The 25,712-nt window shown below is 54.1% G+C and overlaps 1 protein-coding gene across 1 annotated transcript in view; it reads right to left on the minus strand.

Moving 5' to 3' along the window:
* The window catches only part of ERN1 (endoplasmic reticulum to nucleus signaling 1), a 68,760-nt gene that overhangs the window by 4,479 nt on the left and 38,569 nt on the right, over positions 1-25,712 (minus strand). Inside the window, exons 3-21 of the mRNA XM_054688912.1 lie at positions 23,568-23,601; positions 22,440-22,512; positions 19,213-19,285; positions 16,983-17,105; positions 15,614-15,715; positions 14,531-14,792; positions 13,809-13,887; positions 12,683-12,848; positions 9,751-9,869; positions 8,418-8,609; positions 6,883-7,144; positions 6,084-6,174; positions 5,586-5,775; positions 4,777-4,876; positions 4,310-4,509; positions 2,744-2,891; positions 1,615-1,742; positions 1,024-1,147; positions 663-730 (exon numbers count right to left, since the gene is read on the minus strand). Coding sequence (XP_054544887.1) covers positions 663-730; positions 1,024-1,147; positions 1,615-1,742; positions 2,744-2,891; positions 4,310-4,509; positions 4,777-4,876; positions 5,586-5,775; positions 6,084-6,174; positions 6,883-7,144; positions 8,418-8,609; positions 9,751-9,869; positions 12,683-12,848; positions 13,809-13,887; positions 14,531-14,792; positions 15,614-15,715; positions 16,983-17,105; positions 19,213-19,285; positions 22,440-22,512; positions 23,568-23,601 — 2,534 coding nt within the window. The remainder of the gene's footprint in view (positions 1-662; positions 731-1,023; positions 1,148-1,614; positions 1,743-2,743; positions 2,892-4,309; positions 4,510-4,776; positions 4,877-5,585; positions 5,776-6,083; positions 6,175-6,882; positions 7,145-8,417; positions 8,610-9,750; positions 9,870-12,682; positions 12,849-13,808; positions 13,888-14,530; positions 14,793-15,613; positions 15,716-16,982; positions 17,106-19,212; positions 19,286-22,439; positions 22,513-23,567; positions 23,602-25,712) is intronic.

Here is a 25,712-nt window from a genome sequence, read left to right on the forward strand (position 1 = left end):
AAGCCAAGGAAAAGGGCACATGGGCCCAGCGCACCACCCGGCGCCCCTTGTCTGTCTCCCTCACTCAGGACGAGGCCTGGAAGCAGAGCCAGGGCCCTGGGGGGAAGAGCAGAGGTGGGGCTGGCCGGGCAGGGCAGGGACAGGCCTCCTGTGACGGTCGGTCGGGGCCCAGACTTCTGGCGGCCTCAAGTGGAATAGAGTGGCCTGGAACTGAATGGGCTCGGAGCCTTGTCTGAGCTGGGGACCCATTGAAAGGCTGCTTGGTGGCAGCACAGGCCAAGAGGACTCCAGGTTCCTCCAGACAACAAGTGGGGTCCCTGCCTTGCACCCTGTGAACCAGGCCCCGTGTGGGAAGGCGCCGGGGGCTCCCATGAGAGGGAGCTGATTCAGTGCTGTATCAGGGCGGGGGGCGGGGGCCATGTGAGTCAGCAGAGACCACGGAGGACACCGCGTGAGCCGCCCCGGCGCCCAGCTCCTCTCCCCGCCCTCCTGAAGAGAAACCCAGTGAAGGGAAGAGACAGCCTCTACTTTGTCGAGTCCAACGAAGGCCTCCCAGCCTCTGAGAGTCAGGATTCCAGCGAGGAAGACAGGACCCCCAGAGAATGCAGAAGGCACGCTGGGGAGCTGCTGCTCCCCGTGCCCCCCGTGATCCCAAGACTTACCTTATTTCTCATGGCTCGGAGGAGGTCTCTGACGGAGCCGCCTTTATAGGTTCTAAATTTACGAAGATCTAGGGAAAAATAAGCAAGGAGAGCAATGTAACCAAAAAAGAAGGATTTCCAAAGAAAACGGGTCCTGGGGTCCTGGGGATCAAGCAGGCAGACTGGAGCGGAATGTGGCTCCCCACTCAGCACCGATGGGGCCTGTCTCCTGAGCAGAGGCCGTCCCCACAGGCGGCCCCACCCCGAGTGGCAAGGGAGCCCAAGCAGCCTGGAGCTGCCATCGCCACTTTCACTTCTTAGAAACGGCTGCTGCGTTTGAAATATTCCTGCTGCCCTCCCCTCCCAGGGGCTGAGGGGTCACCTGTCTGCAGGGGGACAGTGATGTTCTCCCTCCAGTCCATCTTCACCACGGCTCGCCCGCCTCGCTCCAGCTGCTTCACTATCGGGCCGTCTAGGGACTCCTTTTCTATTCGGTCACTCACGTCCTGTGAGGGAAATAAGGGCACCGGACGACGGTCAGCGGGTACGGGCTGCAGGAGGGACATGTAGGTAACACAGTGGACACTGCTGCTGGGCCTCAGGCAGGGCCAGAGCCCGCCTCGGCGCAAGACAGGTGGCCGCTGGCGCTCACTGTCTCCGGTGAGCAGATGTGTCTGCTGCTGCCTGGGGAGAGGCCCGCGCAGACCGTCTCCACAGCACAGACAGGTGTGACGGCCCACACCTGCCCACCTGCACGTCACACCTGTACACACGTTCCACTCAGAGCCACAGGCGCAAGTGGTAAGTCATCAATTTTGATTTTCCTCCCGTGTTTTCTGTCTGCCCTTTGAGACAACACACCCCCACGTCCGTAACTGGCCCTGACCACTCGTTTCTGTGCTGTGTCCTTCCCGCTATTTTCAAAATTGGAAAAAGTTAAATGAGGACTTTTGCTGAAAACACACGTCGCTACCTGGAAGAACTGCAGCTGCTTTTCCAGGCTCCAGAAGAAGGGGTGTTTCAGCACGTGCTTCGCGGAGGGGCGCTTCTGAGGGTCCGTGGCGATCATCCTCTCGATCAGCTCCCGGGCGATGACGTCTTCTGCACAGGAGGAAACGGGCAAGAGCTCCCATCGCCGGCCCAGACCCCAGCGAGGCGCCCCAGACCGGAGCAGCCTGCACGCCCTTTGGCGCCAGAGTCCACTGACAGCAATTCACTCATGCAGCAGGGAGGAACCCCACGACTCTGCCGCTGAGGAGGGGCATCCCCCCGCCCCAGCCTGTGAAAAGGGGGCCCTGGAAACACCCTCAGGTGACCGCTGCACAGACTGGACTGCGGCTGACCGTGGAGTGACGAGGAGGGATCCTCCAGATGAAGAGAAAGAGCAAGCGTGTTGCAAAATCCTGTGTGCTATTTAATCCCAGCAAAACCGGGCATTTCTGCCTAGATGAATGACAGCAACCGCGTACACAGAGGTGTGAGGAACAGTCATGCATCACTATAGACTGGAATTATGCGGGTTTTTTCTAAACTGTTTTTTTTTTCTCTTTAAACAGGGAAGAAGGAAAATTAAACCATAAGCAAAACAATAAGTCGGTTTAAATTTTTTCAGAAGGTGACACTGGGATGTCCCGCGCCAGCTCTGACGCAGGAAGCCCTGAGGGCGGGAAAGCAGGTGGCACCTGCGCAGGGGTGAGGCTGGGGTGCCCCTGCTGCCCCTGTGCCAACACAAGTCCAGAGTGTGCAGCGTGGACTGTTCATCTTCCTGAATGTCAGTGCAGAGGGGATCTCAGATTGTTTAACCCTTGCAAGTCACAAGCCAGAAAGCAGAGGTCACGAAGGGGGTCACACAGGTGATTTTGTGACCTGCAGGTACCTCCGAGGGAATTTCTGGGCTTTAGAAGGAGGGGTCCCGGCCCCACCTGGTCTGGACCAAGTGGTCAACCCCCTGAGACCATGGGGTGAGCAGCTGGAGGGTGGGGCCTCAGGGAGCATAGCACTAGCAGCTCCCCAACCTGCAGGGGCCACACGGGAGCAGGGGGGCCGCCCCTGAGCCCCCTCCCGGCCCCCCACTGCCTGCCCCGGCCCTGCAGCCTGCTCACCGTGCTTCTCAGGGTGCAAGCAGTCGAGACCGTAAGCGCCCAGGAGGATGTTGGCTTGCCGCTGCAGGGACTTGCCGAAAGGGTGGTTGCCCTCGGATATCACGTAGTAAAAGACGCAGCCCGCGGAGAAGATGTCCACAGTGTAGGTCTGAAAAGACACGTGGGCGTCAGAGGCCAGGAGCAGCAGACTCACCCTTGCCCAGCAGCCCCTTCCCACCTTGAAGGGGTCTTAGGGGTCAGCTGGTCTACGGGCACTGCTCGAAGCAGCACCGGCCGCTGCAGGAGTGACACGGGAGTCAGGGTCACAGTGGAGGACGGGGGCTCTGAGCCCGAGGTCGGGGGCATGGCCTGGCTGGAGCCCCCCGCCTGCTCTGGGCCTCCGAGGCCCCGGGTATAAAATGAGGAAAACCTCATGGGGTCACAGTGAAGATGAAACACATTAGTACATGAAAATGGTTATTTCAACAGCGCTCAGCCACCCCGGAGCTCTCTCCCAGCTGCTAGCCTACCTCATGGGGTCACGTAACTCCCTGTGGGCAGGAATTTCTAAGCAGCTGCTTCCCACTGTGGCCCCAGGGCCCAGAATGGAGCCCGCGCATGGCAGGTCTCAGAGCTTTGCTAATAAATGAACAAGGCAGTTGTGGGCTCCAACACCGCCTTAGCAATTATTTGACAAGTTTCCTGTGAGGTTGCCTCTGATGCTGACTGCTAGCGCCTCTCACACATCCCGTAAAACCACCCAGTGTCTCCCGATGAGCTTCTCTTTGGGGCAACGTGCATGGGGGGTTTCTGGCTCCCGTGACTTGGTGCGGTGGCTGCCGAGCAGGGCTGGGGTCCCTGGAGCTATGCTCCACTGCTTGGATTTTCGCCCAAGACGTGAGGACCTGTTGCCTTCTGCTCTGGAGAGGATGCGCCCTGAGCAACACCGCACCAGGCCTCCCAGCAACCCGGGGAGGAGAGCAGAGCAGGTGTCACCACCCCCAGAGGAAGACATGGACAGGAAGGCTCAATGAATGACCAGCCTGCGGCCACAGGCAAACCGGGGGCAGGGGTAAGTCGGGGGCAGGGGGTGTCTTCTGATCCCCAAACCTGATCATCTTCACGCTTCCTCATCAGAATTTTCATAGTGTGGGTGACAGGACAGGACAGGAGGGACAACTCCTGTCAGCCTCCTCACCCACGCTCACCTGGCAGCCTCTTCGCCTACTCACTGTACCATTCAGCAACCCAGGGCACTTGCTGCTCCACAGATCAGTTACGTCCTGTCCCAAACTTACTATTGCTACTTGTTCTTGTTATTTAAATACCCCATAAGTTGATAAAACAAGTTTCCCAAAATAGCTACTGGACGAATAGAGGAAAAAACAAAAATTGCCCACATGTGCCCCTTGGGGTCATTTGAACATGAGATGACATGGAAAATGCCAGCAGTGCTTGGGGTTCACAACGAGGATCTTTCTAAAGACGTGGCTAACCCGAGCTAACTGTGCTACGGGCAGGGCTGAATTCGGAGGCTCTTACTCCGGAAGGTTCTGTAGCTCTCAAAGAGCTACGCTCATGACTCACAGGGTTTTCCTTGCAGTCTTCGCTCAGCATCTCGGGAGCAATCCAGCCTTCTGTGCCGGGCACCCCGGAACGGCGGCTGAAGCTGTGTCTGCCCACCGCCAGCTTCTTGCAGAGGCCAAAGTCGGAGATCATGGCCTTGATGCGACCGTGTGCATTGGGCATGGATAAGAGGATGTTGTGAGGCTTCAGGTCTCTGTGAACTAATCAAGCCTCCGGGTTAGTCTGATGCAGGCCTCCTCCTGCACCTCCCTGGGTTCCCGGCAGACCAGACCAGCTGCCACCTCTAACGGTTCTGATTTCCAGCTGCACCAGATCCCATCTTAGATTCTCACACAGCTTGTCAAAAGGCACCTCAAAGCCCCACCTGCACACTCACGATGCAGCAAAGAGCCAGGCCACAGGCAAGGCCCGCCTGAGCATGTCATCTCCCTGCCCCACCACCCACCCCGGCCAGGGAAGCCTCTTACCGATGTTGAGGGAGTGCAGGTGGGCCAGGCCCGAGGTGGTCTGCTGCAGCAGGGTGATGGGCTCCAAGCCCAGGTGGGCAAAGTCCTTCTGCTCCACGTACTGCAAGAGACACGACATGGTCACTCACCTGGCCTGCAGGCCTGAGGCCCTCAGCACACTTAGCTTTTTTTAAAGTGATTCCATTTAACCTAGAAGACTCCTGCCTGGGCTTTCTGTTTTAACTAACCTCGGGTATTAGTCAGCGCCTTTTCTTTGATCATATTTTAAAAAGAAATGGGTAGTTTCACTGGCCACACTGTGGCTGAATCTGCATTTTCCTGCAGACTTTCTCCTGAAGTCACAGGATACTTTAGACAAGCAAGCTCCATCTGGTTGCTCTGCAATGAGGAAGCTCAGAGACAAGAGACTCAAGCCCACTGCCCACACAGGGAAACCCACATGTGAAGTCACATGACACTGAAATAGATTCCTGGAGCCTGGAGAGTGAGTCGCTGGGTGTGTCTGAATGACTGAGCCACCAGCCAGCAAGGCCAGCCCACGCCAGCCCTACCCAGCGATGGGAGGAAGGAGCAGGTTTCCTGGAAGCCTGACGGGAAAAATGCTAACTGCAACCAAAGACTGCCCCAGGCAGGCAGGCTGAGGGGGCCATCCTTGTGAAAAGGCATCCTGCCACCCACTTAAAACGGGTGTCTTCTATAGCGCTGTGACCTCAGTAGTGTTCACTGAATAAAAACAAATGCGCAGGCCTGCTGCCAGGCCTGGCGGCCGGGAGCGGGAGGCTGCAGCAGCGGCACAGCAGCGGGCCCACCTCCTGCAGGGTGGCTGCGCACAGCTCGATGGCGATGTACTGGAACTGTCGGTCCTTCTCGGTGCAGAAGTACCGGATCACGTTCGGGTGCTCGTCCGACTCTCGCAGCAGCTGGACCTCACGGTCGGCGAAACTGAAACACTCGGGGAGGATCCTCTTGACGGCCACGTCTCGGTTATCAAACATGCCCCTGCAGGAAAGGAGCGGGCTCAGCTTTGAGTGCAAGGTGGGCTGTGGAAATGAGGGAAGTCCCCAGAGGCACCCCAAGGGGCAGCGGGGACCAGCTCGGGTGTGGCAATGTCCAGCTCATCAGCCCACAGCCCAGGGGACCCTAAGAGGCCACTGGGCAGCCCTGTGGCCATCACTTCCCTCCCCCGGCTGAACTCTTCCTTTGTGGTGGCCGCTGTGAGCCTGCTGTGCCCAGGAGCTGCCCGCCACCTGCAAGCTGAGCAGCTCTGGAAGGGAGGTGCTGACGGCTCAGGGCTCTCGTCCACTCACCGGTACACAATTGTGCCCTCAGCTCCATGGCCCAGGACGTCCTTGGGACAGAATGAAATTTTCCCAACCAGCACCATGCTGGTTTCTTCATCTAGGACAAAATGAGGAAAAGAGGCCGTTGCAAACACACATAACCTACAGGGCCTGCAGGCATTTCAGCCTCAAGCTAGCTTCCTGGGCTGCAACTCAGAGATGGGATTTCAGCAGCTGTAGCCCGAGTACCTCCCCACTCGCATCCGGGGACCCTGCTCCCCGGCCTGAGGCCCTGCCCTCTATTCCGGCCTATAAGGATGTATGACTTTCCCAAAGACAGGGTTCTCCAGAGATCCAACTCGAAGATTTGCACCTGGAATGCCCAGGGAGTGGATGTGTGAAATAAAAAACACCAGTAGCCAAGCTTGAGACTTCGAGGTCTCTGGCACTGGTTCTGCACGAGTCCACTCAGATTACTGGCCAATGACCAGCCTGACCCAACTTCCCAGAGGACAGTGGTTCAACAGTTACATCTTTAGATGTGGCCGTTGGCTGGCCTCAGGAATGCTCTGGGCAGATGGCCACCGCGCCCCTGGTCAGCCACGCACCCCACCCCTGTGGAGCCAGGTGGAGGGAGGGTCCAGAAGCCCCATAAGGCCCTCGTGGGGGAGGAGGCAAAATGGGAGGGAGTTGGGAGCGACATGATGGACCCTTGCAAAGGCACTTGATAATCCCACAGAGACTCCAGGAAGGACATGGCTCCCTGTGACTCTTGGCTGGTGTTCAAATGAAAGAGAAGATAGGACAGAACGGCAACTCGCTTTACCCTCATCGTCCTGCTCCAGGGAGGCGCCCACTCTGGAGGCAGAGCTGCTGGAGTGCAGCGAGTGGTTGGAGGCTCTGGGTGACGTGCTGGGGCTGCTGGTGGCTGAGCTCTCTGAGTAGAGGCCAGATGAGTCCAGGAGCTCAGCGTCCTGAGCCAAGTCTCCAGGTGGGTGGAAGGGCAGCTGCTGCTGTTGCAGGAGCTGAATTTTCTCCAATTCCTTCTGGAACTGCTGGTGCTGGAGCTGCTGCTGCTGATGCATGCTCTGGGAAGAGAGACACATTTGCAGATGAGTGCCCGCTGCCCGGGAAACCAGGGGGAGGCAAGGAGAGGCTCCCAGGACAGAGGAAGCAGGGTCACTGCACATGACTGCAAGACCAGGGGCAAGGCCCAGGGGGTGGAATCTATCGGTTCAGTAACTGCCAGTTAGACCCGCCCCCATATGCCCACTCCCCATGCTGGAGGGGCCTGGCAGAGGAGGGACTCTGCCCCAGGTGGAGGGCTGGGCCAGAGGGCGGGGATGTCTTTCAATTATAAAATTCTCAGACTTTTATGAAAGTCTGGGAGTTGCTGCAAGAGTGAAAACGAACAGGAAGGTTACTCAGGTGGCTGAGTGTGGTGGGAGAGGCGAAGACTGGGCTTTGCTGCCTATTCTGGCAATGAGCCACCCAGGGGAGGAAGACGGGGCTCAGAACCTCGAGGCCACATTGCCAGAATGGGGCAGAGTGGGCTGAAGATGGACAGCTGGCCAAGGTCCTGCCCCCCAACCCCATTTCACGGCGCTGCCCCCCCCCACACCCCCACGCTCCTCTCCCATGGGAGCTGACCGATCTGCTAGTGTACGGGTCACCGCAGAGCTTTCCAGCGCCCCCACCCTCTCTTGGGTTGAAACCTGGAGATGCCCTCTACTGGCTGAGTGACTTTGGGAAAGTTATTTGACTTTCTAGAGCACAGTTTCTTCAGGGGGTCAGGGGTCAACACTAATGACCTCACAGGGCCACATGAGGTGAAACAGAAAACAAAGCAGCCAGATACATTCCTCAGACGCCAAGTGCTTGGTGGGTGTGTGGGGCCTGTTCTTCAGTGGGGTCTGGGCTTCCTGGGCTCGTGTCCTTGTTGAAGAACTGTTCCTCTAGAATATTCTATCCTACCCCCAAACGACCAAACTACATAATCTGAGCTCATTTATTGAAAGTCAAAGGAATTACCGAGCTGTCTTTTCCACCCCAGCGGATGTCTCGGACAGGTAGTTTTTCAGCGAGGGAAGTTAAACAGTGTTTCTACTATGATGGTTATTCTTTAAAAAGAAAATACGGTTAACTATTCAAGGCTCTGCCAGTGAGGTTCACGAAACGGCTTTTACAGTTGGTTAACTGCTTCCCTGGAAAGCTGGTGTCTATTTAGTTCTAATTTTTTTAAGAGAAGCAAATATTGACTTAAATGTGAAAAGAAACTATCTGCTTGTTTGCTGTTTCTATCCCGCTGACATCAGACACTCTGCAGCTCATAAACAAGGGGCGGGGAGCGGACGGCCTTACCAGGGGGTAGGTGATGATGAAGGCCACCCAGCCGATGAGCAGGAAGGTGCTCAGGATGATGGTGGCGATGTCCTTGAGCATGGAGTCCACGGGGGCCTCGGGCTTGGCGGGGGCATGAGAGAATTTCTCCTCCACATCTTGAGAAACGGTGGTGGGTGTGTTCTCTGAGGTCTGGCCAACCAGGTCGATGACCTGGGCAGGGAGAGAGTGACACATCACTGCACAATTTCTCACCAGGTATGAACAAGCCAAAAACAATCGAGAGAAGTGATACCATCGCGTGGGGGTGACCACGCTGGAAAAGGGGCTGCTGTTTTCTAAGCTCTCTGCAAAGGCAGGTGACAGTGGCCTCTTTCCAAAGGGAAGGCCTCGAGGGGCCAGGCACTGCTGCGGGAACGTGGCTATCGCTCAGCAGCAGTGTGTATGGCATCATTTTTGGAAGTAGCTTCAGATTCTATCTTCTTTCAAAATTTCTCAGTGGAGGCAGCAATGGCCTCCTCTGATGATGGGTTTGACACCTGGGGAGACGCTGAGATTATGGCAACAGAGTCCGGGGAAAAGCCTGGTGGCCAGTGCTACTTGGTGCTGCTCCACGGCATGTGCACACGCACGTGGCCAGCGAGTAGTAAATTCTGTGCTGCTGGTCTCCAAGGATACAGAGCTCCTTCCCTTCCACTTCAGGCCAGATGATGCTAAGAGAAGTCCTGGACAGGGCCACATCTGTGTGACTCCCCTCTGTTAAATGCCCCCTCAAATTATCCTAATTTGGGCAGCACCTGTCTCCTTCCCAGACCCTGACAAGCTCACCCTACTGCCCCAGGGCTGCAGGCGGGCCACAGGTCAGAGCTTCCCAGCAGCCACCACCTGGGCAGGCCTCCCCAGGGACTAATGTACAGAAGCCAAGTCAGCCACTTCCAGTAGGCTGCGCCTTGCTTCAAAACACCTGAGGTCCCCCCACTTCCTTTCCACGTCAGCTCCACTCTGCTGACAGGCTACCTCAGGGCCTAGCAACGTGGTTCCTCTGTGGCCATGTGCTCCCTACCTGGATCTGCTTGTGCCAGTCTCCTCTCAGCTGCCCATGCCCACCTCCAGGCCCTTTCCACACTGTTCTCTTCCTTCCCGTAGCCTCTGCAGCACTCCCCCCAGGAAAGCCCCCACCTTTAAGTCCTCCTGGCTTCACAAATAGCTTCCACTCCCTCCCCATTATCCTTTCCGGGAGGTAGTTTGCCTCCGAGTCCCTCCTGAGCTTCTTCCGCGGCTGAGCAGACAAGTTCTTGAGGCAAAGGCTGTACCCGCCCCACCCGATGGTCTCTACAGTTCGCTCCCCACTTACCTCCTCAAAGCTCTTTTTCTCCGAGTCGGCTGGAATCACGTTTTCCCGATGCTTGGGCAGGTTGTTGGGGAATCTCTCCAGCATCTTGGTGGATGCAGACAGCGGGGTCTCATGGTGACCTGCGACAGAAGAAGCCTCCAATGAGAACCGTGCGCCAGGTTGTCCCCTGCAGGAAGCTGAGGCAGCAGCCTCCACTGCTGCTGAGGGGCCACAGAGCCCAGGCCCATGTTCAGAGGGTGAGGGAGGTTCCATCAGGACGCACATTTCTCTACCCGCGGCGGCACACAGCATTTTGAATTTCTCACAACTGGAAGAGACGCAGATGTTTGGGGTCTGCTCGCAGGAAGCCTTGTGTGGAGAAGTCAGAGTTTAGGTTGCCCCACCCCTGAATGTGCACCTCGTTCTCGCCCTCCACACAGGGGCTCCCATGTCAGTACTGAAATTGCTCAGGTGGAGCTTGAGGCCTGCTGAATGTGGGCCCCGTCCCGGGAGTGCAGGGAGTGACCCAAGACAGCAGCAGACGGGTTTGCTGGATGGAGAAAGGGTTAGAGCCCTCGGCGTCCATTTGTTGGTCTCTGCACTGCGATGCCCTGACGAGTGTCCTGACTACCCTGTGTTCATCACACGTTTATTGAGCACCTATTGTGTACAGGCTACCATGGGAGACAAACTTGAACAAAACGAGGAACTGGGGTCTGACGGGGCTTGACAGGCTGTTTAGCTCTAGCATCAGACGCCTCTTACCACTGGGAAGGTGGAGCTCAGAGGCCCCTCAGGCTGTCCACACCCTGACACCCTCTCTCTTTTGTTCTCTCACTGAGATCAGATCTCTCCCCAATTCAGGTCTCACCCGGTGATCTTTCCATTGTTCCCCCAAACCTACCCGGATGTTATGCTCTGTGTTGCCAAGATGAAAACCAACCAGAGCTGCCCGTGTCTTCATGTGGAAAAATTCTCTTTCACTCCCTATCTTTAGGTCATCTGCTATCAGCAAGATCCAGGTGTTCCTTAAGGGACACCTGCTCTTGTTCTGAGCCACCACCAGCTGGCTGAGAGGACTCTGAGACCGGCTTTGCTGCAGTCAGACCCCTGACTCGCTGGTGCCGGGGGGGCCTGGGAGTTGAATTCAAGCACCTCCTGGCCCTAACAAAGGTCGCTAACAAGAGACCTTTGCTCCAAGAGTCACTGCAGCGCCTGTCCGCTGGGCCCTGCCCCAGGGCCTGCTCTCGATGCTCGAAGCCCGGCCTCTCTGCTGGGCCTCCACCAACACCCGCTGTGGAAGTGAGCAGCCCAAGTCCCTCTTCCTCCTGCAGATCTTACAAACAGGCTTCTCCACATCACGCCGCACATTCTAGGCCAACTGTTCTACAAACGGGATCACGAGGTGCAGACACATTTTTGTACAAACTACCCAGACCTGGTGAACTCTCTATCATCGTCAATTCTGTCCAGGCTCTGGAGCAAAAAGCAAAGGCTCTGACCCAACTTAGGGCACCCCAGTGCATGCAGGGGTCATGTGTACACCCCAGGTTAGGGCCACTGCTCTGAGGGAACCCCCAGATGGCGCCACCCAAGCTAAGTGGACTCATTTTACTGCTTCTCAGTGATTTCTCCTTCCTCACCCTGGGCCATTCTCCCATGCCTTCCAAAGGACTTCCGTTCAAGAAGGCTGGAATTATTTTATCACCTCCTCCGCCCATTATTTGGTAAAAATCATAACCAAAGGAAAAACGGTTACAAGGAGTCAGGATGAACAAAGAACTAGTGCTGGACAAGCACAATGGAAGTGACCAGGGCTGGGCACACCCAGGACCGCCCTCCCCAGCCAAGTCCCCCCGCCTGGCTGCTGCTGCGGCCCCTGAGCCCCACACTCACCAGGCAGCGCCATAGCCCTTTCCGACACCCCCTGCCCCCTCCTGCCCGGACACCAGTCCGTGAAAAGGGGAGCAGAAACCTCATCAGTCCCCCCTCACCGCCCCGTGCTCTGCCATACCCACTTACCCTGTCCCCCAGGCTGCATCCCCACCCGCATCCCCACCAGCCTGGGGAGAGGGCACAGGAAGGACAAGTCCAGTCCGCCCTGCTCCAATTATTTGGGGCTTCTGCCAGACACTGCTCCTCTCGCTGGCTCTGCCTCTGTTTGTCACACTCACTGCCTCCGGTGTCATCTCAACCTCTTATCTCTCTGGCTGACAGGCCCCCAATTCAACCCCGGGGCCATCAGTGGTGTCGGCAACAACGGGCAGAAAAGGTAAAAAGGCCCCACATAACCCGACCTGTGCCCAGGGCTTCTGCCCGGCTCCTGGACCCAAGTCCAGCCCCTGCCTCTTCACCGCTCTCAACCCTCCCCTCCCCACAGCCTCACCCCACCCTGGTTCCAAGTGAATCCTGCCATGGAAACTGCCTGAGCCAGAAATGGAAATAACGGTGGCTTGTGAGAACAGGGACCAGGGCTTAGTGCCCTCCCCGGACGTACACATTCCGGCAGGCTTCACGTTCCTTTCCTGAGTTCGGTTGAGATGGAGCCTGGTGTTAATCAGATTCACTGCCTCACTCAGATTGTATTTTTTTGCTTTGTAAATATTTTACACACAAAGTCTGATTGGATTAGAAAATTTGCAATGTCTATTAAAAGGCTCAGAAATAAAAAAGATAAATAAGAAAAAGGCTTAGAGCCTATGACTTTAAGAGGCATTCAACAGGCCACATAACCACCCAAAGTTTACATTGTGTAGTACCTGAAATATGGGACATTAGCCACTTTTTGAGAATTGACTTGGTGACACACATTTACCTTGTTCACTTTCCTTGGGGGTGAAAAGGTCCCAAGGTCTGAAAGACCAACGGGTCACAGCGCTGGGCAGCCGGCACCAGCAAGGCCACCCTCCGCCACCAGGGGGCAGGACGCTGACCCTGGGTGCAGAGCGCTTACCTATCAGAAGCCAGTAGTTCCTCAAGTAGTTGAGTTTGTTCTTCCCTTTGAGACCAGGGTCAAACTTTAGGTCCGTGCTGGGCGTGATCACACACTCGCCTTTGTCCCCAATGGTGACACCGTCGGTCTGGGGGCCTTCCAGCAAAGGAAGGGTGCTGCCTCGGGGCTGTGAAGACAGAAGTGGGTGAGGCCGGGGCTGCAGATCTTCCAAGGGTGCTGAACCTTGGGTGGGGTTGGCCCAAGCACCCAGAGTAAGACACAAAGGCCCTAAGACTGGGGGGAGAAGCTCCTCCCTTGGGACGGGACCGCATCTTTCATGCAGTCATCTTTTAAAATTAAGTCTGGGAGCTGGGAAATAGGAAGGGTGTGTGTGCAATTCCAAGAGGCTACTGTGAGAAGCAGACTTAAATGAGGGGCTGCCAGTGGCTGGGGTGCAGTAAGCTCCAGCTGGAAGCCCAGAGCACGCACGGATGGAGCAGCCACCCAGGCAGATGCCACCCAGCTCACAGGAGCAGCCGACAGACACGAGACAAGAGATGCCAACGGAGCAGTCCAGACACTGTAAGAGCCAAACCAGCAGCCATGATCACGATGCCTCCAATGCACAGAGACAGAGGCCCAGGGACAGGCAGAGGCTGGGGGCAGGCAGGCAGGTGAGGTCCGAGGAACCAGGATAGGCCATGAAAGGATAGAAGGGATGGAGTAGGAGCAAGGGTGGGCTTTTGAAGGTTCTGGCACACTGAACAAAGACCAAAAAAAGGTCAACAGGGAACACTGGGAAATCAGGGAGAAGATGCCCTTGGTGAGACCAGGCAACTCCCACAGGCAGCGTGGAGAAGGGGACAAGGGGACCGGACAGGGCTGTGAATATCACCTGGGCAGTTCAGATCTGAACAAGAAAGGAAGGAATGACCAACGTGTGCTCAGCTTACAAAGCTGCTCTTAGCTGCTTTTGCTACACATGTCTCCTTATAAAGTAGAACGCGGCATGTGCAGAAATTAGGTGTGAGGGTTTTGCACTCTTAACCAGTGGGATGTTTATATATGATTCTAGTTGCTATAATGGAACAGGGGCAGTTGGGAGGCTACGTCTCCCCACCCTCACCTGCCTCCCTAGGGTACTTACCACAACGGCGACCCCCTCGTGAACCATGGAGGGGGAGGCGTAGAGACTGGTGGAGTACTTCCCAACATACAGGGTGGGCCTAAGGGAAAAACAGACACATGTATTCCCCAGTCATTTCATTTCTGGGTCCCACAAAAGGAGGCTTTAGGGAGAGAAATATTAAGAAAACAGGCGAGCCCCCTCAATCCCACCCCCATACTCTGAGCAGTGAGAATGTGGGGCAAGGGCAGAGCCCTGGGAGCCAGGAGAGCAAGGCTGCAGGCCCCGGCTATACTCCCCACCTGCCAGGTGCATGAACCGCCTCAGGGCAGGCCTCAGCCCCCTCACGTGCACCAGCCATCCACAGAGTGACCTGCGAGGCCTCAGGCAGCCACCACACGGGAGAAACCAAATGCTGGCAGCCACTGCCAAGCTGAGACAGCCCTGACCTGAACCACCACCATTCTGTCTTGTGATATAGAACCTTCTAGAAGTTCCACAGAAAAAAAGTCAACTACTCTAATCTGTTTGCCCAAAGCGGAGGCATGCACAAGAAATCCCAAACTGAGTGTGGCCTCTGGACCCCTGTCTGGGGCATCAAGGAGGGTGGGGGTTAGCTCTGTCAGTGGTTCAGCATGAGAATATGGCTTCAGAGTTGTGTGCTGGAGCCCATGCACACCACCCTGCGACAGGACAGAGAGCCAGGCCCACTGCCCACTCGTGCCCCAGGTCCCCTGACTCACGTCAGCTTGCTCTTGGCCTCCGTCTCCTTGGGGAAGGGGTACTTCCATTTGGTGATGCGCCCCACCTCCCCGGACATGAAGGTCAGGTAGCGCAGGGTCTCCACAGCCACGTTGATGTGCATCACCTTCCGCAGACCCTCCCGCTGCCAGACGTAAAAGGCCACCACGGGGGAGGCATAGTTCTGGATCCACAGGACGTCCCCAGATTCACTGTCCACCGTCACCACCAGCCCATCGCCATTGGACACAAAGTGGGACATCTCTGTATGGATCAGATAAGTGATGTCTGATGAGCCTCACCCCATCGACCACATCCTCCACTCTGGGCAGGCTGCTGTCACCCAGCTAGAGGAAACAGACTTCTGGAGTGTTCTGGGGTGCCCTCTGAACAACTTCCCTTGTTCCCAATGAGCTCGCCCAGGCTCTACTGTATGAAGACACCGAGACCTGCTGGTTTGTAAAGGTAAGCTAGAGCCCCTCTTTCCAGGGCCACTGACTTGGTGACATTCCTCAGCGTTCTATTAAAGTTCGTGAGAGGAGACACTGAGAGAAAGGAGCCAATGAGGATGCCTATGAATTTGGCACCAACAGCAATCACTTCAAGCCCACCCACTGACCATACACTGCCCTCACCAGACCGCAGAGGACTGCCCAGAGACAAAAGAAAGGCAGAAGGACCTCCAGATGCCAGTGTCAAGGTGGCAAAGTTGGTTTGAGTTTTCATTTCAACCTGGGGGAATCTTTACTAGAGAAATAACCAGGGCACAAGCCACAGATTCAGGGAGCGGGTGGCTGATGTTTAATTCTGCTCCCCATGGATGTCTAGTAAATTCCTTCTGTGACACAGAAGGACTCCACAAGGTGGCCCTCCTGCCTGTCAGGCTGACCTGGCCTGCATTTTCCTTGGGGTCCTCTCCACACTTCACCTCCAGGCCCCTGTGTTCCAGGGGTCTGGAACTGACTGCTGGGCCCTTATTCTCAGTCCAGAACCTGGTGCCCAAACTGCCATAAGGACAACCAGCTCCCCACAGCGGCTGCTTCCTCGAGGTCACCAGTTCCGGGCGCTGAGCCCTGGGCACTCACTGTAGTCCATGTCATCCTCCGGCAGCGAGGCAGCGTAGTCGAAGTAGGTGGCGTTCCAGCGGAGCTCTCGGGTTTTGGTGTCATACATGGTGATGGTGTACTCTGGAGAACAGACACCCCCATGTTTTTCACTTAGAGGCCTGCGGCACTAACTGCAGCAGGAAAACCCTCCCTAAGTGGTGTGTCAAAGTGCGCATGGGGAAGAAAGGCCACAGGGAGGAGAACTGAGTCCCAAACACAGGAGTGAGCCCGGCCAACAGCTGTGCCTGGAACTCAGGGCTCCCGGGGTTATGAGCAGGTCACGGTGTGGGTAAAGTCACTTGGCTTGGGGTGGCTTATGATGTAGCAGTAGGTAGCTCTTGGCACCTAGAAGTGGGATGGTGCCACGGCAGAGGCTACAAGCCGGGGAGCGGCCTTGGGGAGCAGGTGACTGATGGAGGCGAGGAGGTTGAGGTGGAGGCTGGAGGAACAGCAAGGGAAAAGCCACAGGAAGCTGCGGAGAGGGATGGAGCAGTCGTAGAGGGGAGAAGCGGTAGCATCGTTAATAAGACTACTGTGTGCGGTGACTTGGAAAACAGAGGCTCCTGCACCTGTGCACCTGGCTGAGAGCTCCAGGCGGAATGCAGAAGGGGCTGGGAGGAGTCTCTTAACTTCTATGATAAAACACTAGACAAGCAAGCTAAGGAAGAAGCCATCACTTTTCTAGCGGAATACAGAGGAAGCACAGAGGGTCTGGGAGTGACTGTAGCTGGAAACGGTGCTCAGTGTACAAATTGAGAAGGCAAAAGTACCCATAAAAAATGACCTCAGGGTCAAGCTAAAATCAAGGGGGAGGCTGTGAGACCCTTCTTTGGGCCCTAAGATTTAAGGTGCTTGTTAGGAGTGCTGACCCACAGCACACTCACAGCCCAGCGGGGAGAGATCCGGGCGCGCACGGCTTAATCTAAAGGAGGGGCTTGACAGCAAAGATGGCTTCTGAGTAGTGTTGTGAAAGAGGAAAGGGTGTTGGCCAGAGAAGCAAAACCATGCACGCCTCAGGGAGAGAGACCAACCACGCCTAGGCTTTTCAAAGAGAGCCCTGCTCATCTAGGAACACCTCTAAGTGAGGGAAATGAAACAGGAGGAAGGGGAAGAGGGAGCAGCTGCGTCAGTGGCTTTGTGGAGTGAGACTGCCAGGGGGGCTTCTAAAGTGGAGCAGTGTGGGAACATCTGTGCTTGGAGAAGACCACTCTGGCCACCTGCTACAAGATGAAGCCGGGAGGCCTCTGGGTAACAGGGGTGGGGGGCAGTTGGGGGCTCGGGAGGGAGGCTACTTCAGTTCCTTTTATGGAACCAGGTGGGTCACAGGCGACAGAAGGTTCCTCCTTACCTGTTCGCCCAAGATACAGAAGAGAGGTGGACGGGCAGAGACTGTCTGCAAAGGCCGACGACAGAGTCTGCTGCTTCTCCCCCGTCAGCAGGTCGATGACATACCAGATGTCCTGTTTTTTACCTGAAAGGACACAGCACACCTCTTCATTGATACTTGTCCTGGAATGGAATCAACCACCACTGCCAAACCAGCACAATGCTCTCCGTGCTGAGACCAGCCTGACCTTCTGACGTCCTGAGGGTGTGGAGCACATGCCTGTGGTAACCCTCAGGCCAGTGGGTCTTATGGCAACTTAATAACCTAGTCACGGTGAGGTTCTCCAAACCCAGCAGGCTGGTAACTCGTAGATGTCATTGCTTTGGTACCTGGTACCTGGCGCTGGCTGCAGTCTGGTGTAAATGAGGCCAAAGTCATCTCAGCCCTGTCCCAGCCAGCTCTTCCCTGGCCCAGGCCACAGCCCTCACCTTGCCCAGAGGATGACAAGGCACGAACAGGAGGGAGCACGGCCAGCAACACTGCTAGGAGAAGGCAAAGCCTGTCACCCGGGGTATGAGGCTCAGAGCGGCCTGGGGACAGTGAGCGGGCAGCACGGCACCCCCGACGGCCACATGTTCACCGTCACAGGCACGCTTCTATTGTGGCAGGCGGGGCCTCTGCTCACTGTGTCTCCCTAACGTATTGGCCAAGTCTCCTATTTCAAGGGACTCTTGGAGCAGAGTACAAAGACGTGGGAAGACCGCAGGAACTCAAAACCTGCCTGCACGACCCGTGGTTCTAAAAGGCGTGGGACCCTCGCCCTGTGTGACTCCTGTCCACAGCTTGGGACTTTGTCTCAGTGCTAAACATCTAAATATGAGAAGGATCTGCCGGCAGAGTGAAGAATGGCCGAGCAGCTGCGAACTCAGTCCCTTTCCATGCAGCAGGCACCCTTCCGGTGACTTCTAGGAGCATCCCAGCCGCAGAGCCCAGCTGCCTCCCAAGCGGACAGATTGGGCAGTTACCCCAATCTTCAGTGTTTAATGAACTCTCAAGACGATGGAAACACAGCACCTTAAATGCACCCTAAGCGATAGCGCGTGGCCAAAGCGGAAGCCCAGGCAGCAGACAGTGACAGGGTGGGCCCGGGCCCAGAGAGAGAAAGTGGGTGCAACCGCTTCCCCGGGATCTCTGGGCTGAGGGTCCCCAATCTGAAGGTGCGGAAGGAAGCAAGGGCCCCAGTGTCCCGAGCAAACACTAAAACCTGTCCTGCGCTGGAGGCCCAGCAATACACATGAAATCCCCGCGGCATGGACAGACACTGAGTACTTCCAGTTCCTCAGAAAGAAGGCTGCTGTGCAAACACAGGGCACTATTACCACTGCGATTTCAAGGTAAACACAGCTCTCCTTTGTGTTACAAATGCATTTTTATTGACATTTTGGCAGCAACATGGTCAAAGAAAGGCAGGTGATCTGATGCTTTGAAAGATGTGACCCCAGCCAGGTATGAAGGCGGCTTATCTAGCAAGCTGTTAAGTGCTGCTTTTAGCCAATATTCTGAGAGCAGGAAATACTAAGAAAGCCCTATAATTAATGGGCAGAGCCTGGTTTCCCTTTCTTGGCTCAGATGATTATATTCACTTTATTTTTTTTTAAGATTTATTTAAGCATACAAGAGCTGGGGTACAGGCCAGAGATCGGGGTGGGGGGGTTGAGAGGGTTCACCAGAGACAGTGGGGAGCAGAACAGGCAGGCTGACCGAAATACACTGCTGAGGGGAGCAGTGGGCGAGACAGGAGAGGTCTGCTGCACCATGTGGGTTGCTCCCTGGCTGGCCGGGGATCGAACTCATGCTGCAGAGGCTGAGGACTACTTCATAGTGCGGTTCTTAAACCCTTGCGCCACCAGGGAGGCCCCCTGATTATGTTCACTTTAAATTTCATCCAATTGCTTCTGGGTATGTTGCAATCTTTAAATCACAGGGGGAGGTCAATATGGCAGTGAAAAGCTTGTTAAATGAGTAACCGTTTTTTAATGGTGTCAAGTCTGTTCCCAAGTGGGGGAACCCTCTCTTAATTGGTCAGCTGATCCTGATGGGAACAAGCACAACCCAGGCTCAGAAGACCTTTCCCAGAAGGGCTGGCGAGGGAGTGAGCGCACGCCTCTCTCTCTCACACCCCGCCTGCCCAGATTCTGGGACTTATTTCCAAAGATAGGCACATTTCCAGGTTGAGATCAGGAATGCTTACCCATGTAGAGAATTCCATCTGAACTCCGGCACGGAGATGCCTGTACCAGCTCCGGGATGGTGAAGGGAAGTTTCTTTGGGAAAAAAAAAAGAGAGAGAGAGAGAGAGAGAGAGAGAGAGAGAGAGAGAGAAGGCCAAGTTACGAATAAATAAGTTTAAGCACTTAATGCAATTTGACTGTACAATCTGTGTCTGTTACCCCATTCTGCTAAAAAGAGACAAGCATTGTGGATGGTAGATGAGAGTTTTCCTAACTGGAAACCCAGGAGAAAGGACACTCCGGGCTTCAAGGCCCACTTTAGATGACTGGCATTGTAAACACCGCCTTTACTCCCCGAGTCCCTCAGGTCTAAGGTCTCTTGTCCTGAGAGCTTCCTGGGCCAGGAGGGGGGCGGGGGGTGGGCTGGCCACAAATACGGAGCGTTACACCAGCTTTAAAATTCTATGAGAGGAGAAAGGCTTCTCCTGATTGGATACACTGCCCCAGGGCTGGCCAGGCTGGGAAGAAGGATGCTTTCCAGGGTGGGAACAAGCAACCCCGAGAGCCAGCTGAAGCTTCGAGGTCAAGAAGTCATGTTTATGGGGGTAACACGGAGTTTGAAAAAGTTCTGATGTTTCCTTTGGTAAACAAATTTACTACAGAAAAACAGAAGAAAACCAAGCCTTTTGGTAAGTAATAGTACGTGTCAGGAAAAGAAACTCAAAGAAATCCACGTTTCAACTGCATTTCATCATAAAACCAATTCTTCTGAGTCCACAGCTGACATCTGACAGGGTGTTTTGGCTGATGCTCCTTTCAGTCTGCTCTATTTTGGGAACATTTTGTGTCTTGAAACTGTTTTGTGGATGACTCGCTGCTTCTACACGGTCACCTTGTTCTCCACCAGAGAAAAGACTCTTCTCTAGCTTTAACAAGTGGAACTTCAAATAATAAACAATCACTGGATCTGCCCATCACCCCCACATTTGAACGAAGCCTTAGAAAGGGAAAATGCCAGAGAGAGGATGTCATAGGGGGGTCCTGCCAGATGTTTCTGAGAAGCAGAAAGTTGTTGCAAAGCTTTGGTCTGGGGTCCTGAGGAATCTGCTGAGTGTTGCTGCCAGCCTGACACCCCCAAGCTGGGAACACGCTGAGCCAGAGGTGCTAGAACACCCTGTGCGGATGGGCCGTGCGGCGGCAGGCAGAGCAGCCTTCAGAGTGGGAGGACACCGTGTGCCAAGCACAACTCCCTGAAGCTTTGACCTTGGGCACCTTCTTCACCTCTCAGGTGCAGCTTCCACACCTCTACTAAGAGGAGACGCCTGTTTGTGAGAGGTGATTTACACAAATCACTCAGCAGAGTTTCTGGCAAACAAAGCAATTCAGAAATGAAAGCTCGTGTGGAGAGAAAGGACAAAGGTGAACACACACCTCTGCACAAGGTTGCCCTTGTCCATGGTTTCAGTCTCAGGTTTTCACAAACCCATTTAAAATACCCAAATTCATGCCTGTAAGTCACTTTGGGGTCTACACCAGTGGTTCTCAACCTTGACTGCACCCTGGAGTCACTTGGAAGCTTTGAAAAGCTTCTATTGAACATGCAAACAGAAAGGTCACAGAGGTGTGCGGCTCAGGTAAACTCTGCCGAGTAGACACACCTGGAACCAGTGTCCAGATGAAGAAACCACCTTTCCAGCACTCTGAAAGCCCCCTCTGCCCTCTCTTCCCCCAAGGTCATCATTACCCGAACTTCAGAACAACAGAGCAGCCTTTCCTGTCTCAGGCCTTTCTGGCATGTGCTGTGTGGTCCAGTCCCCGCTGAACCACTCATGTGGGTCACGGTCTGTTCTCACTGGTGTGGGCGATTCAGTTAGCAGCCACCCCATGATTTCTTTATCCCGTCTACAGGTGATGCTGTGTGGTATGTCACCTTTTTTTTGGTTATGATAAGCAGTGCCCTGGACGTCTGGGGATGCCGAAGGTGGATGTACAACCTGGGAATGAGCTCTGGGGTCACCAAGGTTTTAACAGATTCCACCAAACAACTGCTCGTGAACCCGCCTGACTTCCCCCAGCAGTGCCTGAGTGTTCTGGGGCTCCGCCCACCTCCAACACACACACACATTTATTTTTTTTTCCATTTTTCTCATTTTAGCCATCCTAGTGAATGGGTAATGGTATGACACTGTGATTTTCCTAGCGACTGATGAAGCTGAGTAACCACTCATCTATTTATTATTGACCACTTAGATGTCCTCTTTTGCCATTTTTCTACTTGGTTGCTTTTCTATAATTGCTAGGAGTTCTTTACATATTCTGAATATGAACTGTTTGTTGGATATGTGTGTGGCAAACACACTGTGGTCTGTCTCTCTTCCCGGTGTCTTAGTTAAGGAAAATCCTTAATTTTAATATAATCCAACATATCCATTTTCTCCCTTATGGTTATTGTGGGGATTTCAGTCCCGCTTCTTTGGAGCTACCCTATTTAAGAGAGAGTTGCCTACTCTAAGGTCATCGAGATGTTCCACTACTTTGTTCCCCTTTAATTTTGTTTGACATGTCACATACAGATAGTACAATCGATCTGAAACTGATTTGTGTGTTCTGGTGTGAGATCAGAGTTACAAAATTTTTTTTCCCATATGGACAATGCCCCAGTCAACTCACACTGTTCACTGAAAAGCGCCCCCTCCAAGCCTGTTCTGCGGTCTGGCTTTGGTCAACAACCAGGTGACCATGTGTGGGCCTGTCCCTAAATTCTCTTATCTAGGAGCTTTTTAAACATCCCAATAGCCTTGACAGTTAAGACTTTAACTGTCTTTCAGGGTTGGGACCAAGACTCAGTGCTTTTCAGAGTTCTCCCAGTTATCACAACATGTCGCTAAGTTTGAGGGCCACTGGCCTAGATTCTCAAATGGAAATAAAAGTGGACTCCCCCATACCCCTCCTCACAAGGGGATGTCTTCCGGGGGCTGGTGTCTCAAACTACAACCCCTCACAACCACAACATGGGAGGCACAAGTTAGTGCAAACCCTGCCACCACATCCTTCCCGCTGGGCTGCGCTGGCCCACATTCCAAAGCTCGCATAGGAGCCCATCTTGGGAGCTGCTGGGTGCCTCTCTGGACTCCCTGAATCAGAATCCCTAGAAGTTTTTGTTAAGGTCTTGGGGGATCTCGAACTTCAGCTACAGTTTCAGGTCACTGGTCTAGAACCTGCTCCACAGAGAAGCTAAACATACTCACCGTCAGGCCTTCGTTATTCTTGCCTCCGAGTGTGTAAAGGCTGCCATCGTTGGGATCAGGGAGGAAGGCGGGCCTAGAGATTAAGTAATAGTTCAAGGATAAATAGCAGCCCAGGCACAGAACAGAACAGCAAAGCCGCAGAGAGAGAGAGAGAGAGTGTGTGTGTGTGTGTGTGTGTGAGAGAGAGAGAGAGAGAGAGAGAGAGAGAGAGAGAGAGAGAGAGAGAAAGAGAAACCCTACCCACTGCTCCTTCTCTTTAGGCACAAATACAATATCGCTGTTGGTCTACACCCTACTTAGGTACAAAATAGCAACCTGCAAAAGATGATCATTCAAATCCTGAAAGAGCAGATCATCCTTTGGTCAAAGCGCTCCGGATGAAGGAAAACTAAGTGAAAAGAACCCAGGAAGTCTACTGCTCAGTTTCTAGGTCAATCGTGTAGAGCCTCCACCATGACTGTTTAATAGCCTGGGGTGGTGCATAAACAGGCAGGACAAATCTACCTTTCACGGTCAACAAACATTTACTTTTAAACTGGAGGCAACCACAGTGGACCCTGAAAGTCTGACTTCACAGGGCGCCTGCCTGGAGACGCGGCCAGGTCCCAGGTCGGCGGCTTCCCAAGAAGCAGACTCGATAAGCTCTCGGGCAAAGTGAACCTGTTGAGGACTGAGCTGGTCCTGCAGAAACCCTGCGCTGAATCTCTGCTCTGCTTAGAGGAACTCTCTTTCTCTCTCTTTAAAATGGAAGGGATGCTGTGTTATAACATTATATGTTCCACGCTTTCATCATCGAAGAGTCAACATGCATAGAGACTACATTAAGTTCCTGCCAAAACTCCAAGCCTACCCATAACCCAACCATTGTGCCCTTTTTCCCAATTTACCCACTCCCCACTTTCCTTCTGGTTACTACCAGTTGGTTTTATAGTCCAAACGTTTATTTTTGCTTTATTTAGTTCATCTGTTTTCTCTATATACAATAGCTAGGAATGAAATCACATAGTTTGTCTTTTATACCTTAAATGTATGCCTATATATACACCAAGCAACTAGCTTCGTGAGTACTGACTAGAGAATTAAGAGAATGGATTAAAAGGAAGTATTGAAGCAAATCAGAAAACTTACTCTTCAACGTGTGTTGGGACCTGCAGGACTGGATCTGTGCAAGAGAACAAGGCATCGTCAGACAGACTCGAACACATGGAGACCCCAGAGTGTTCCCAGGACCAATCCTCACGTTGTACTGATAACTTAAACATCCTACTTGAGATAAGGTGTGTGACGATGCTTTAGAAACACACAGGCGCAATGGTCAGCCCCGTGACTGTTGCTGAGATGGGCTAAAGAACCCAGCCGAATGACCCAAAGTCAAGAGATGTACCTGGGGGTGGACTGGAAGGACCTGTCACCACCTGCTATGGATACAGGGTCACAGTGTCACGACCTAACACATCAAGAACTTTTAAGACCCAAATCTTCACCTTGTCTGATGCCTGGAGTCAGATTTTCACGAGGAAACACAAAACCATGGCTTAAGAATCGGTTCTGGGGGCCTCCCTGGTGGCACAAGGGGTTAAACACCGTACTATGAAGCAGTCCATAACCTCTGCAGCACGAGTTCGATCCCTGGCCGTCCAGAGAGAAACCCACTTGGCGAAGCGGACCTCTCCTGTCTTGCCCGCTGCTCCCCTTGGCAGTGTATTTCAGTCAGTCTGCCTGTTCTGTTCCCCACTCTGTCTCTGATGAATCCTCTCACCCCCGCTTCCCCAGATCTCTGGCCTGTACCCCAGCTCTTGAATGCATAAATAAAGAAATCTTAAAAAAAAAAAAATCGGTTCTGCTACTGCTGCGGGTTTGACTGGGTGGTAAATGGACACACCCCTTTGGGGCAGAATATGGTGCTCTTGGAGCCTTCAAGGGTTCATTCTCCTTGATTCCTTTTGACATATTAGTTCCATGTCTATAAACTGTAATTCAAACAGAATCTAAAATACAGGAAATGCTTTCTGTACAAAGACCAGCTCGGGGCAGTGTTACAAATGACCTAACTGTTCAATAATACGGTAGATTATGGAAAGCACACTTGGAAGAAGATCAAGGCTTCTAAAAAGGCTTGTGAAATTTAAAAACATGTGCAAATCTTTATGCTATTCTGCTCAGCAGAAAAGCTAACATCTATGTAGAGTATTCACACGGCTGAGAACATCTTCAATGCCCATGGAGAAAACTAGAAAGTCCAAAATGCCATTGTAACTCGTCTCTGTTGATAGGGTAACTCCCCAGCCTTTCCTGCATTGCTTCTTTAATTGGAAAGAAGATTTTTCTCAAAATCAGTTGTATTTGCAATAGTCAAAAATGACAGATCCGAGCCTCCCCGGTGGCGCAGCGGTGGAGTGCTGGGTTGCGAAGCTGCCTGCGGCCTCTGCGGCGCCGTTTCGATCCCTGGCTTGATCCCCGGCTGCTCCCCGGCCACCGGAGGAGGGTCCCACATGGCGCGCAGACCTCTCCTGCCGCCCGCTGCTCCCCGCAGCAGTGTACTTCGGTCCTTCTGCCTGCTCTGCTCCCTGCTTTGGCTCTGGTGAATTCTCTCACCCTCCCGCGCTTCTGACTGTACCCAGTGCTTGTATAAATAAACAAACAAATAAATAAATCTTTAAAAAAAAAAAGACAGATCCTCTCCCCCACCCCACTGCCACTTATCCACTTGATCACCCCAGCACAGAACAAGAGGGTACTGCTGACAGCTTGGTGGTTGGGGATGCTGGAGGGAGTGAGGAGGCGCCTCGCTGGGACCCCCCCAGGCAGGACACTGCAGCGAGGAGGAGGAACTGCCGGCCATCAGGACCCCGCGGACAACAGAGCAACTTCAACACAGGGGACAAGGACACCGTGGACACGGGCTCTCAGGCCTCACGTGTGACACTGCAAGTTCCCTAACACCCTCTCCCCCAACCTCCACCCCCCAAGGAGGGGAGGAGCTGGGCAGGGAGGTGAAGCGAGAACAGGGACTGGACAAGGAGTGAGAGATGCGGGAGAAGTGGAGAGAGGGGGAAGAGGAAGACTGGAGGAGGCGCGCGGAGCACAGACACATGTGGAGAAGCTGCACTTGCTTCCTGGCCTTGGACTTGTACCAGGGACTTGGGGGACATGGGAGGAGACACTTGAGACAGACATGGGTGAGAGACCCGTGGGGGGGCTGACAATGGCAGCCTTTATCTTGATTTGGTCTTTTCCTTCCAGACCTGCCTGGCTCCTTCTGCCCCTTTCCTT

This window comes from Talpa occidentalis, unplaced genomic scaffold (assembly GCF_014898055.3).
Source record: "Talpa occidentalis isolate TD23 unplaced genomic scaffold, MPIMG_talOcc4v2.1 talOcc4.7, whole genome shotgun sequence".
NCBI classification, from domain to species: Eukaryota; Metazoa; Chordata; class Mammalia; order Eulipotyphla; family Talpidae; genus Talpa; species Talpa occidentalis.